The 13,216-nt window shown below is 45.0% G+C and overlaps 1 protein-coding gene across 6 annotated transcripts in view; it reads right to left on the reverse strand.

Moving 5' to 3' along the window:
* TMEM245 (transmembrane protein 245) overlaps positions 1-13,216 on the reverse strand; it is a 946,795-nt gene that overhangs the window by 497,595 nt on the left and 435,984 nt on the right. For all 6 annotated transcript variants that reach the window (XR_005778944.1, XM_040431820.1, XM_040431819.1 and 3 more), the window contains 2 exons: positions 12,066-12,148; positions 11,360-11,450 (listed from right to left, as the gene is read on the reverse strand). Coding sequence is in view for 5 of the 6 variants with exons in the window: in XM_040431820.1 (XP_040287754.1) it covers positions 11,360-11,450; positions 12,066-12,148 (174 nt within the window). In the remaining variant the exon portion in view is untranslated. The remainder of the gene's footprint in view (positions 1-11,359; positions 11,451-12,065; positions 12,149-13,216) is intronic.

The raw sequence follows: 13,216 nt of genomic DNA on the forward strand, positions 1-13,216 counted from the left end.
CCTTATAGTTTTTCAGTGCTTCCGTGCTACCCTCCTGTTTTAGTGTTTTATATGCTTTCTTTTTGTCATTTATTGCTTTCTTTACAGTTCTGTTTATCCACAATGGTTTCTTTTTGTTCCTTAACCTTTTATTCCCATACCTCTCACAATGAGATTTTAGGATGCTTTTAAAGATATCCCATTTTGTGACTGTATTTTTATTTTTGAGGACTTTGTCCCAGTTAGTTAGGCCTATGGCCTCTCTTAGTTGGCTAAATTTAGCTTTTTTGAAGTCTGGTATTTTTGTTCCTCCCTGTAGAAACGCTCTTTGTAATGATAATTGGAAGGTTATTACTTTATGGTCACTATTTCCCAGGTGTCCCCCCAACCTGCACGTCTGTTGCTCTGTCAGGCCTATTGGTTAATACTAAGTCCAGTATGGCCGTCCCTCTAGTCGGGTCCTGAACCAGTTGGGAGAGGTAATTGTCTTTGGTTATTGCCAAGAACCCGTTTCCTTTATGAGATATACAAGTTTCAGTTTCCCAGTCTGGGTAGTTGAAGTCCCCCATAATAACCACCTCATTATGATTTGCCGCCTTGTCTATCTCATTTAGTAGTTTAGAATTTTTTGGGAATTACATTAAAAAACGGCTATTTCCTGGCTGCAGAGAGCCTTTATAGAGGTGTAGAACACTGCATAGAGAGTCTGCTTTGGTAGTGAAATAATACTGTGAGTCCATATGACATGCAGATGACAGGTGTTGCTCTTAGAATCACTGCACACTTCACTTATTTGGGCAGTCATGGGGCCAAAACTGACCAAATAACTCAAGTAGGAACTAAGCCTTACAGGTCGATGTTAGCGCCAAGAAGAAGCGCACTCCTTTTACACAGTCGTCAGCTGATTCCACATAGATGTCTACAGAACCTGTTCTATTAAACGCTTAAACAAGTAGAGCCCCCGACAGAGTGGAGAGGGTGTCAGCAATAAGTTTGTGTTGACGTCACTGATTATTTTGCCCTTCCTCTGATCCGTCAGAACAATACCCCGCCAAAAACGGATCCTGTCTGTGAGGTATCCGCCTTCACTCGGTCACCATTTGGTCAGTAATCGATCAGTATTGCTAATGGCAAAAAAAAACAGGAGTGGATCCAAAACAGAGATGACACGTGAACTGAATATTCCCATGTCTTCTGTGTTTTGTACCCACTCCTGCTTTTGGCAACCAAATCATAAGCCAATTCTGATGGGACCATACAGTCCTTACAGCTGCTACACAGAAAGGATCCGTTGTGCGTCTCATTTAATCTTTCTTCTGACGGAACAGAAGAAGGGTCAAATAAATGATGATGTCAGCCAAGCCAAAAAGGCCAAATAATGGCCCAGTCATGAAGTGGGGAGAGTTGGAACAGCATGAGAAATCCACAGAGTGGCCCTATGACATAGTGGTGAGGTGAAAGCAGCATGAGGAGACAACAGAGTGGCCCAATGAGAGAGTGTGGAGGTGGCAGCAGCATGAAGTGGCCACAGAGTGGCACGACGACAGTGTGGAGGTGGCAGCAGCATTAGGAGGCCTCAGAGTGGCATGACAACAGTGTGGAGGTGGCAGCAACATGAGGAGGCCGGAAAGTGGTACGACAACAGAGTGTGGAGGTGGCAGCAGCATGAGGAGGCCATAGAGGGGCACGGCAACAGAGTGTGGAGGTGGGTGGCACTATCTGTATCCACTGACAATGGTGGGTGTAAAAAGGAGCACTTGGCATTAGATGTGTGGCATCAGGCGGGTGGCAGCATCAAAATAGTAGCTGAGGCAGGTAGCCAGAAGAAACCGGTCTCTTTTGTCAAGGTTTGGGTGAGGCAGCATGGAGGATCTAATCTGATGCATCAGGCATTGATGGGTGGAAATCCTGGCTGATCCACACCTCATTCATCTTGACAAAGGTCAGTCTCTCCACATTTTGGGTGGACAGGCGAGTTTTCCTTGGGGTAACTTTGGCCCAAGCCGCAACTAAACACCCGCTCTGATGCCCCACTACTGGCTGGGCAAAACAGCTTTTCCAGGGCAAACTCTGGCAGTTGCGGTTACAAATCCAGTTTGGCTGTCCAGTAGTCCAGCGGATCTTCAATGACGGCTAGCAGGGTGCACTCCAAGTATGCCACTACCTGCTGGTTCACGTCCTCCTCTATGTCTAGCTGTTGGTGAGTAGTTTCTTCACTATGTGGGTGAAGGAAGCTGCTCATCAGCGACTCTAGACTCAGGCTGCTGATGATGGAGCTGGTACTGCTCCTGCCACCCCAGCCCTCCCCAGCAGCCATGGCAGTGGAACGTGAGTGCAGAGGGTCCGGCAGTCAAATCTGCGAGATGATGGACAATGGCATAGCGGCCAACTAACTACATAGTATGTCTCTATAGTAGTTCAGTTTGTCTTCCCTCTCAGCGGGTGTAAAAAAGGCCCCTATTTTGGACCAGTAGCAAGGGTCCAACAAGGTGGAGAGCCAGAAGTCATCCCTCTGCCGAATGGTGACAATTCAGCTGTCACTACGCAAGCGAGCATGCATCGGGCCATTTGTGCAAGGGACTCAGAGGGACTCCCTGCCTCCATCTCCACCGCATACTGCCACGGTGTATCTAGATCCTGTGCCTCATCTTCCTCATCGTCCTGTAGCTCCTCTGGCTGCTCCTGCTCCTTCTCTCCTTTCACCTGTGTAGTAAAACCACCCATTTCGCTACACATTGCTTGTGCTCCAATGTCCTCCTCCTGTTCAGCCCTCACAAGGCTCATGTGGCCGTGAGATCTAGGCGCAACGTCTCCAGTCCCCTGACCAGCCATATTTACCAGTATATGTTCCAGGACATGAAGAAGTGGAATGATGTTGTTTATCCCGTAGTCCTGGTGACTGACAAATAACGTGGCCTCCTAAAAGGGCCTGAGCAAATGGCAGGTCTTACGCATGAGCTGCCGCTTGCTGATATTGAAGTTACACAGGGGAGTACTCCTGTCTACCTGGATCATCAGGAAATCGTTTATCGCCTTTCTCTGTTCGTACAGTCGGTCCAACATGTGGAGGGTGGAATTCCAACGGGTGGAAACGTCACATGTCAGCCTATGTTGGAGGATGCCGTTCTGCCACTGCAGCTCAAGGCGGGTGTACGAGTGGCTGAAGTGCATGCAAAGTTTCCTGGCCATTTTTAGGATGTCTTGCAGATGGGTGAAAGACTTCAGGAACCGCTTGACAACCAGATTGAACACGTGTGCCATGTAAGGCGTAAGGCTCAGCCCTCCTTGACGCAGCACCGACACAATGTTCTTCCTGTTGTCGGTCACCATGGTTCCGATTTTGAGTTGTCGCAGAGAAAGCCAGGATTCGATTTCTTGCTGAAGGACACGGAGCAGTTCCTCCCCTGTGTGACTCTGTTCGCCCAGGCAAACGAGGTGCAGAACCACGTGACACCGCCGTGCCCTGCATAGCTGGTATGCTTGAGGGGCACTGTGAATTGTCTCTGCAGTGGAGGCAGAGGCGGACATTTTCGCAGGACCAATGGCATGGCAACGTGGAGGCCAAGTTGCTGGTATGGCTGTGCAGGAACCACATTCACCCAGTGGGCCGTAAAGGACATGTATTATCCCTGACCGTAGATACAGCTCCACACGTCGGCCCTGCCGTGCACATTGGCAGACACCGACAGGATCAAGGACTGGCTCACTTCTGTTCTACATGTGTGTGCAGGGCTGGTACTGCCTTTTTGGCAAAGAAATAACGGCTTGGGACTCTCCACAAGCCATCAGTTCTCTGAAAGGTGCAGAGTCCACCACTTGGAAAGGGAGGGACTGCACCACCAGCAACTTGGACAGGAGCACATTCAGCTGCTGCGCCATTGGATGAGTGCACACATACTCTTGTCTCTTGGCAGGAGGGCGATGAGCAGAAGCATTAGGACCAGCAGATGGTGGCTGAGGTGGTGGAGCCTTGACTGCCTGAAACCAGGTGTGTGCCAGTGGGTAATGCAGCGGTTTCTGCAGCAGGCTGGACCATCCTATCGGAGCCACGGTTCTCCCAGGCCACTTTATGGTGACGCTGCATATTTTCATGCCAACATTGGCACCCTAGCCACGCTTGACCTTCTGCCCACAGATTCGACATATGGCCAAGTTCACCTCCCCCGCGCCTTTAAAAAAAAAATCCACACCGCCGAGTAGGCGATTTTACCCCAACACTCTGCACTGACTGACTGCTACAGCCACTTCCTCCGTGAACCCCTGCACCGCTACTTCCCGGGCAGGTAGGCTCCTGCAAAGTGGGTGGTGTACCTCGGACACGTTTGGCTACAGACCTTCCACTGCTGCCACCCTGCTGAATCCCAGGCCACGCTAGAGACTCGTTGGCTCACAGGCAAGCTGCCACCTTGATGTCTCCTCCAGATCTTGGTTGGGGAGTAGCTGCTGACTGTCCTCTAGTAGCTCGTCCTCGCTGAAAAGTGGAGCCGAGCCTACGGCATATAATACTTCTCGCGGTGAGGGAACTGAAAATGCCAGAAGAAGGTTCAGGACAGGTGGGGGCACACGGCCTGCTCCCGGGAAATGCCAACTAAGCGTTGTGTCAGAGGAACCCACCGACTCTTGCTGGAGGTGTCTGATGTCACTTGGGACGAAGTGAATGACCGAGTCAACCATTCTAGAACCGCTGGGTTGCTGGTCAAGACACGACCGCGAGAGAACTTTGGGATGTGACCCCTGTGACCCCTGCTGCCACTCCCCCTTACACTGCTGTGATTTGTGCCTGCGCCAGAAACATTTAGGCCTCTGTCATTCCCCTGTGCAGGGCCTAGCACTTCTCTGTCTGACATACTGTTAGATCCAATAAATAAATAAAAAGGAAATTAAAACACCTCACAAAAGGCTTTACAACAGATAATTGCACTGCTGAGCGGCAAATATATATTTTCTTTTTACGCTAAAACTCCCCACAAAAGGCTTTACAAGAAATAACTGCACCGCTGAGCGGCAAATATATATTTTTCTTTTTAAGCTAATACACGTCACAAAAGGCTTTACAACAGATAACTGCACCGCACAAGGGCAAATAAGATGTAGAAATATTGTCTTGTAATAAACCCTGTTAATGCCTGTATCAATCAGCACTTGCACCCTAATAAGGACGGTTTGCTGGAATTACAGAGCTGTATAATGGCAATTTGGATCCCCAGTCAGTGCTGCAAGGTGTAATAGGAATGTCCTTGTTACCCAGGCTGTAACCTCCCATAGTGAACCCTTTTCAACATAAATGCAGTGGAATGATTCCACCCTATAATTTCCCTACACCTTGAATAATCTTTCCCTGCACTTGTAAATCATTTTTTTAGCACAATGATGTTTTTTCTATCACTGTCCCTAGCGCCTGCAGACATCTCTCTCTGCACTAAGTACACTGGTAAATGGCAGAATCTAAGATGGCTGCGCTATTATTTAGGGGGCTGTGACATCACAGATCTGGCTGCTGATTGGCTGCATGCATGGCATTATGGTGATCTCGCCTTCCCAGACTTCCTTTCTCCATGTCCTCACACGTGCAGCAGCCATTTTAGGAAAAAATTTGATTCGTTGCCACGAAGTGAGAGGAAATTCGCATTCGGTGCAAATCGAATTTTTCCTGAAATTCTGAACTAATTCCACTTTGTCAGTATCGATTCGCTCATCTCTACTTACAATGGTAGAGGCTTTTGGCTGGTGACCCATTTTGGAAACTACACCCCTCAAGGTATTTTTTGAGGAGTGGAATGAGCATTTTGACACCACAGATACTTTGCAGAAATTAATGCCCAGTGTGGATCATCTAAGACACACCGTGCCTTTTAAAATCTTAATCAGGTTCTACTGGTTAAAGGGTTTCTATCACTTGGTATCACATATTTAGCTGTCAGACACTAGCGATCCGCTAGTGTCTGCTCTAACAAACCATCCGAATATGATAGGTTTTGGGGCAGCCGTTTTGCTAAAATAACAACTTATATCTATATGCTAATGAGCCTCTAGGTGCTATGGGGGCGTCATTAGCACCTAGAGGCTCCGTCTACCTTCATAAACTGCCGCCGCCCAACACGTCCCTCCAGCCCGCTCATCTCCTGCTGAATGCGATCCCATAATGACGCCCCCATAGCACCTAGAGGCTCATTAGCATATAGATATAAGTTGTTATTTTAGCAAAACGGCTGCCCCAAAACCTATCATATTAGGATGGTTTGTTAGAGCAGACACTAGCGGATCGCTAGTGTCTGACACCTAAATATGTGATACCAAGTGATAGAAACCCTTTAATGAAATTCCATAAATGTGGATGTAAACTGCAGGGTTCAGAACAGAAAGACTACCTTTAGGTAACTTCTGTTGGATTGGCGCAATGATGCTATTGAACAGCCACTGTGGACTAGTACAATTATTATGTGATTTTCTCTCAATTGGAGCTCTGTGAGGGGCTATATTTTGCGGATGAGTTCCCATCATCATTGTTTCTACATTGGGGTACGTACAGCTTTTTTTGATCACTTTTACTATAGCTTTTTGGAAAGTAAGATAAACAAAAGGCAAACACTGTGCATGAAAAATAATGTTTCCTTTATTCTGCTGGTCAGGACAATTACAGAGATACCAATTTTATATTGTTTTTTTTAACCACTTAAAGCATTTTTGAAAACAAAATCCAGTTTTTGTGTTGCCATATTTTTTAATTTTTGTCCGATCGTCTTGAGTGGGGTCTCCTTGTTTTCATTGGTATCATTTTGGGGTACATAGTACTTTTTATCACTCGCTATTACACTTTTTTTTAACGCAATGTGACGAAAAATGGCTATTTTGGCACAGTTTTTTTATGGCATTCATGTGATATTTTTATAGCTGGTCGTTATGGACGCAGCGATCCCTAATATGTCTATTTTTTATTCTTTTTGAATTGTACATGGCTTGATTATGGGAAAGGGCTTTTTTATTTGAAACTTATTTTTTTATTGTTAAAAAACTTTTTTTGTGTCCCGTTACAATGCAATACAATGCTGTATTGTACTGCATTGACTTTAAGTGTATTACACTGACAGTTCGCTTATGAGACCTAGCCTGGGGCTGGGCCTCATAAGCCTCAGCAGCTGCCGGGCCCCAAGGCCTTTGCAAGGCTTGGGGCTGCCATGGAAACAATCGGGACCCCACCTTCGCAGCGCAGGGACCCGATGGGGTGAGAGAGTGAGCCCCCCACCTCTGCAATCCTTCTTATTTGCCACAGTCAGTTTGATTGTAGCGTATAGAGCGTTAATCCGCCGGCATCTGTGTTTTCACCGTTGCTGGCAGATACAGCTGGACCCCTGCTCGTGATCGTAGCAGCGTGTGTCAGAAGGAGTTAATTACAGGACAAGAATGCTCAGCCTAAGGGCTATTGCACACGACCATATGTATTTTGCAGTCCACAAAACACAGATCAGCAAAAAATACGGATGACGTCTGTGCGCATTCCGTACTTTGCGGAACTGAACAGCTGGCCCCTAATAGAACAGTCCTATCCTTGTCCATAATGTGGGCAATAATAGGACATGTTCTAGTCTTTGCGTAACGGACATACGGAAACGGAATGCACATAGAGTAACTTCCATTTTTTTTTTTGCGGACCCATTAAAATTAATGGTTCCGCATACAGTCCACAAAAAAACGGAACGGACATGGAAAGAAAATACGTTTGTGTGCATGAGCCCTAATGTGGGAAGGACCCGCTGTTTAGGACGAGTATTCAGGATCTGCGTCGGCAAGAGGTTAAAGACTCTCTTTAAGGCTTTTTAAGACTCATAACTTTTATTTTTTTCCATTCAAACAGCCTTATTAAGGCTTTTTATTTGGAGGACAAGTTGTATTTTTAATGGCACCATTTAAAATCACTAATCTTTGTAAGGAAAACAATCTTGTAAAATGTAAAAAATGCTAAATTATATTTTTTTTAGTTCATTATAAACTGAAAATGACATGCCAACTGCCGACCAAGCAGGAGGTGAAAATTGGAGCTCCGTCTAGCCGGGTGGAATCCAGAGCCATTCTCCCTGTACATACTACTCAGGGGGCCCCATTTACCTGCCATGGTTGTCCTGTCTTCAGTAGCAACGGACAGGAGTGGTTCTGGACTTCCTGGGCCACAACTGGAAGCCTTGATTTCTCCCGCGCACAGAGGTGCGGGAACAGTCCGGTTTTTCTTATTGCTGGGCCCTTGATGACCCCTGGATACTGCTGCACCCTTTGTCCTCCCTAGTGCCTGGAGCGTTGTCTATGGAGGATCAGAGGGCAGGCAGAGGAGAGGCGGTCTGGTGGTGAGCAGCAGGGGCAATAGGAGAGGTGTGGGCCCTGAACTTGATTGCCTAGTTTGTGGCGGTGATTAAGATCGTGCCCCCCCTTCCACCTCCACCTGCATGGAGCAAATTGTGAGGGAGAGAGCCTGCCATTTAATTTTCTTTTATTCTGTAGACTTCTACCGCCATCTAGTGTCTGAACTTGTTATTGTACCATTTTATTTATTTTTTTATGTAACTTGCTGCTTTCCAAGAGCCTGCGCTTTCTTACCTAACCCCCTTCTGTTTGGTGTGAAGCAGGTTGTATGCTCCCCCCCCCCCCCTTTCCTTAGAGTTTAACGTTGTGGTTATGGGACATAAACCTATCTCAGATTGGGTGGGATGGGTGGAGTGGGTGATAAATATTCTGAGGTATATGTTTTACTCACTTTTCTATTTCCCCTAGCCTGTGGGTGTGGAAGTGTTTTCTCTCCTATGCAAGTCCGAATGGATGATTTACAATTCAAAATAGTGTCATGGAATGTACGCGATCTCAACGACAAAGTCAAGAGAGTCCTAGTTTTCAACTTTCTACACTCATACACCCCGCATGTGATCTTTTTTCAGGAAACTCATTTACAGGGTTCTAAATTACTAGTCCTCAAGAGAGGATTTGTATCCTCTTCCTACCATGCTACATATTCTAACTATGCCAGAAGGGTCACTATTCTGGTGGCTAAGAGGGCGCAATTTACCATTGGTAAGGTGTTCTTTTTTTTATAGATCCGGGAGGTCGTTATGTTATCCTGCAAGGTACATTCCGCCTGCTCACCCTAATTGATGTAATACAATCCTCCCTCCGCTAATACTCCATTATTGCACGATATAATGCTTTTATTGACGGAATTGGACCCTGCCACTATTGTTATGAGTGGAGACTTCAATCTATTGTCTGGTGGGAGCAGGCTCGCCTGACACCCCCTTGGCAGTTTGGGCATCAACGTATTTATTGACTGAGATTTGGAGGCTGCAACACCCACAGGCTGTAGCAGATTCTTGTCATTCTCTCTTTCATAATATGTTTAGCAGCATAGACTTGTGCTTTGGCTCGACGGATTGTCTCCCTTTAATCCATGATGTGTCTTTTCTCCCTAGGGGCATCTCGGATCATTCTCCACTGCAATTGGTACTTAACTTTGGCCCTATAGGGAGTCATCCCTCTTGGAGATTGAGTCCCCAATGGTTAGCTCAAGCTGAGGTAAAGGGTTATGTTGAAAGGGAGGCAGATTTTTATTGGGAGGTGAATGTTGGGACTGCATCTACACCTATAGTGAGGGAGGCTTTTAAGGCCCTCAGTAGGGGCTCCTTGAAAGCCTCTGGCGATCTCAGCATTTTGGAAATCGCTGCAGGCGACTAGTCTCTTGGTGGAGAGTCAACTCTCTGCTGTGGAGGCTCTATGTGTAGCTCACCTCTCAGATGAGCATCACTCCTCGTTGGAGCGGATTCAGGGGGAGTATACATTATTGCTGACAGAATTTACTAGGAAAAAACCTCTATGTAGCCAACAGCATGTTTGTGATCAGGGAGATAAAAATGGCTGCCTTCTAGCTTATCTGGTGTGAGAGTAAAATACCCTCCCTCCTATTGTCTCCATACGGACCCCTTCTGGTTCCTTGGTTGACCATCCCTCTCAAATCAATGCAGTGTTTTTTTATTTTTACCGACAGCTGTATTCCTCTGTCCTGACCTGCTCTGATGGGGATCTGCTCCGTTTTTCACTCTCTATCCCATTTCCGAGGCTCTCCCGAGTCAGTAAAGAATACCTAGATGCACCTTTTACTGAAAAAGAAATAGTAGAGGCAATCCATTTTTTGCCAAAAATAAAATCATCTGGTACTTATGGTTTCCCTATGGAATGGTATAAGAAACTTTAACTATAACTGACTTTTTGACACCCAAACTTTTAACACTCTATAACACAGCTTTTCAAGCAGGGGCTCTCCCCAGCAGTATGCGGGAGGCTCTGATAGTATTCATATTATGCAAAAAAAGGTTATCCTATATATCTGGAAGCACCCAAAAAAGCCCACCAAAAATGCCTGGCTTAGAGGGGTGAATGTGGTACTCCCACTTTATAAGCTTATTAGGCTCACTCCTGAGGTTGTCCTGATAATTTTGACAAGGTATGGCATGGTTAAGGATTCCTCACAATTGTTTGGGACCTTTGGCTCCTTAGCTTTTATTTCTTTTAGACGGTTGCGCTGCTTCCCCCCCCCTTTCCCCCCCCCTCTCTGCTTTCTTGTTGTTGTGTTTTAACTTTTGTTAGGAAAAGGTTTCAAGGCTATTGTTGGTGGCAATTGCGCTGCTTGTTGATCTAGATCACACGCAAGTAACCTCTTACATATGCTATTATTTTGATTCCCAATTGCATAATGTTTAGTTCATTTAAGTATATTTGGGATAAGAAAAAGTTTAAGGAAAGAGGTCACAGGCTTCTAAGAGACATACAGTAATAGTTTTTTTGTTTTTTTTCCTTTCCTTTATCGCTGCAGCGGTATGACGGCCTCTCTCGGTGGAAAGAATTGTATATTCTGATGACACAATTTTGGAGTACTTATAATTTATTTACTTTTATAATTTTTTTTAGGGGTGGTAATGAAAAAAAGCAGTTCCAACATTGTTTTTTGAACTTTACATTTACAAAGTACCTCTGTTAGTCCCCAACTGACATGGCAACACATTGGCACCCCACAATTAAATTAGAAGCAATGGGGTCAATTACGACCGCTGCATCTAGGCAGTTAGACAGAGGATGATCTGTGTGACTAACTGCCTAGATGCAGCGGTTTGCTATTGATCACTGCATCTGGGATGTTAAACAGCCGGGAGGGGAGTCATCTCCAATTCTGGCCATAACAGCAGCAGCCAAGCTTTTGTGTTCACATGATTATGGCATAACTGTACAAGATGGAGGCTTAATTCCAAGCCTATCCGTGATGTATAGTTACATCATGGTGGTTTAATGAATTAATCAATCTATAAGTCAGCTGTAGTTGGTGCTATTTAAGAAAACTTGTGGCATTTACCTTATTGGTGATCCACTCTCTGCCATACTGATAGACATTGTTAGCAGCAGAGTTAAGAGCCTTTTGGATAACTTGTGCTTCAGGCAGCCAGCTACATTCCAAAGGAAAAAAAGATATAGGCTTAAGGTATGTATTTAGTATAATGTCAAGTTATAAGTGAAATCAAACCAATAATTCATACACAAAACAATTGTATCAACTGGCACATATTTTGTTCATTTCTCTTGTGATGTTGAGCAAAACTGTTGTACTTTTTAATAATCCTGTTTGAAAATGTATTGCCTACCAAAATAACTGCATCTGGCAATGTTTCACCCCTTTAATTCCTGTGTGTGTATATCTGCAACTGAGAAAATTGACGGTCCGTGGGTGAAACGCATTGTGCTTGTATTCTATTTTTCTTTTACCAATAAATTTGTTATTTTACCCTAGAAAGGCAGGATCTCAAATCTGTTATTTTTTATCTACACTACTTCATACATCTCTATGAGACTGCCTCCATGGGAAGAGACTGCTACTCCATTTCAGAGGCCCCATAGGGGACGGTGCCCTCGTTCTCATAATCCTTAGGGGTACCATAAGGTTTGACCGCCTTCCCTGATCTAATAGTTATCCACTATCCTGGATATAACCTGAATACACCTTTACTAAATTGTTGCACTCAATTATTAATGTATATACTGTTGTGAAGCTGTGAGTGACTTACTTTGCCCATTCCGGATGATTAGAAACAGTTTCATTAATTAGATTGCTGGTAACTTCAATTATATGCACGCTTTCCTCATGAACCTGGAGAGAAACATTAGAAATAAAATAAAAATATAATCAAAATGTTCCTATGATTGACTTCAGAAACAGCATATTCACATGCTTTGTTACACTGTCCAACATGTATTTACCACATGTGGACTGGGTATATTTAAAACATAACTTTTACTCTAATAACACTAAAAGCATTGGTGGTTGCAGTGGGACAATGAACAAAATAACATACACACATATAAACACATGTATTGCCACCATCCAGAATCGTCTGTAAGAGAATAATGATAATGGGTGGATCTTACCCCGTCCGGTAGACATACGATTCACCAGATGGTGGGTGGCGTAGTACTCCTGTGTGGTATAGGCATTGGTGGCCAAAGTGCTTCAGATGATGTAACAATCTGGCCGAATTGCTTCAGATAATATGGCAATCTGGACACTCCTATAATGCCCTGGTCTAGAGCCCTCCCTATATGGATGATCAGGGGCTATTCTCATAGACCTGCCTCAACGACACGGAGCACCCGCCCCGACAGGGGCGACCCCATACGGAACTTGTCCCGAAATGGGGCCTATTCCCTGTGATTTCCCTCACTGTGTTGCCCTACACGCCATGTTTCGTTCCAATAAAGATGAAACTCATCAGGGGCTTACTGAAGTCAGAGGGTTTCTATAAAAACACGCCCTCCTTAAGACGGTATATCCCAATGGCCTTAACGAACAACAGAGTTATACATGCTTCATCTGATGTCAAGGGATGATGAATGCCATGGCATTTGGTGCGCACCCAAGGGTGCTAATTGTTCCACCTTTGTGCATCAATCTATGGGGGCTGTTTGTCGCACTCTGACGTGGAGCGTGAGAATATTAATGCTGATATCACTGCTGATATAAGCGTGGAAGACCTTACATATCGGAAGATATAATGATGAGAGAACTGATAATGAATTATTGGCGCAGGAATGTATTTTTTGCTGTTCCATATATCCTCTTCATTTGCACCACATGTATAACTAACTACATGTAGGCATCGGTACGGATGAGAACCAGCCTAAGAAATCCATATTCGAATGATTGTATTAAATGAAGTTA

The sequence above is a fragment of the Bufo bufo genome, chromosome 5 (genome assembly GCF_905171765.1).
Source record: "Bufo bufo chromosome 5, aBufBuf1.1, whole genome shotgun sequence".
Classification (NCBI taxonomy): Eukaryota; Metazoa; Chordata; class Amphibia; order Anura; family Bufonidae; genus Bufo; species Bufo bufo.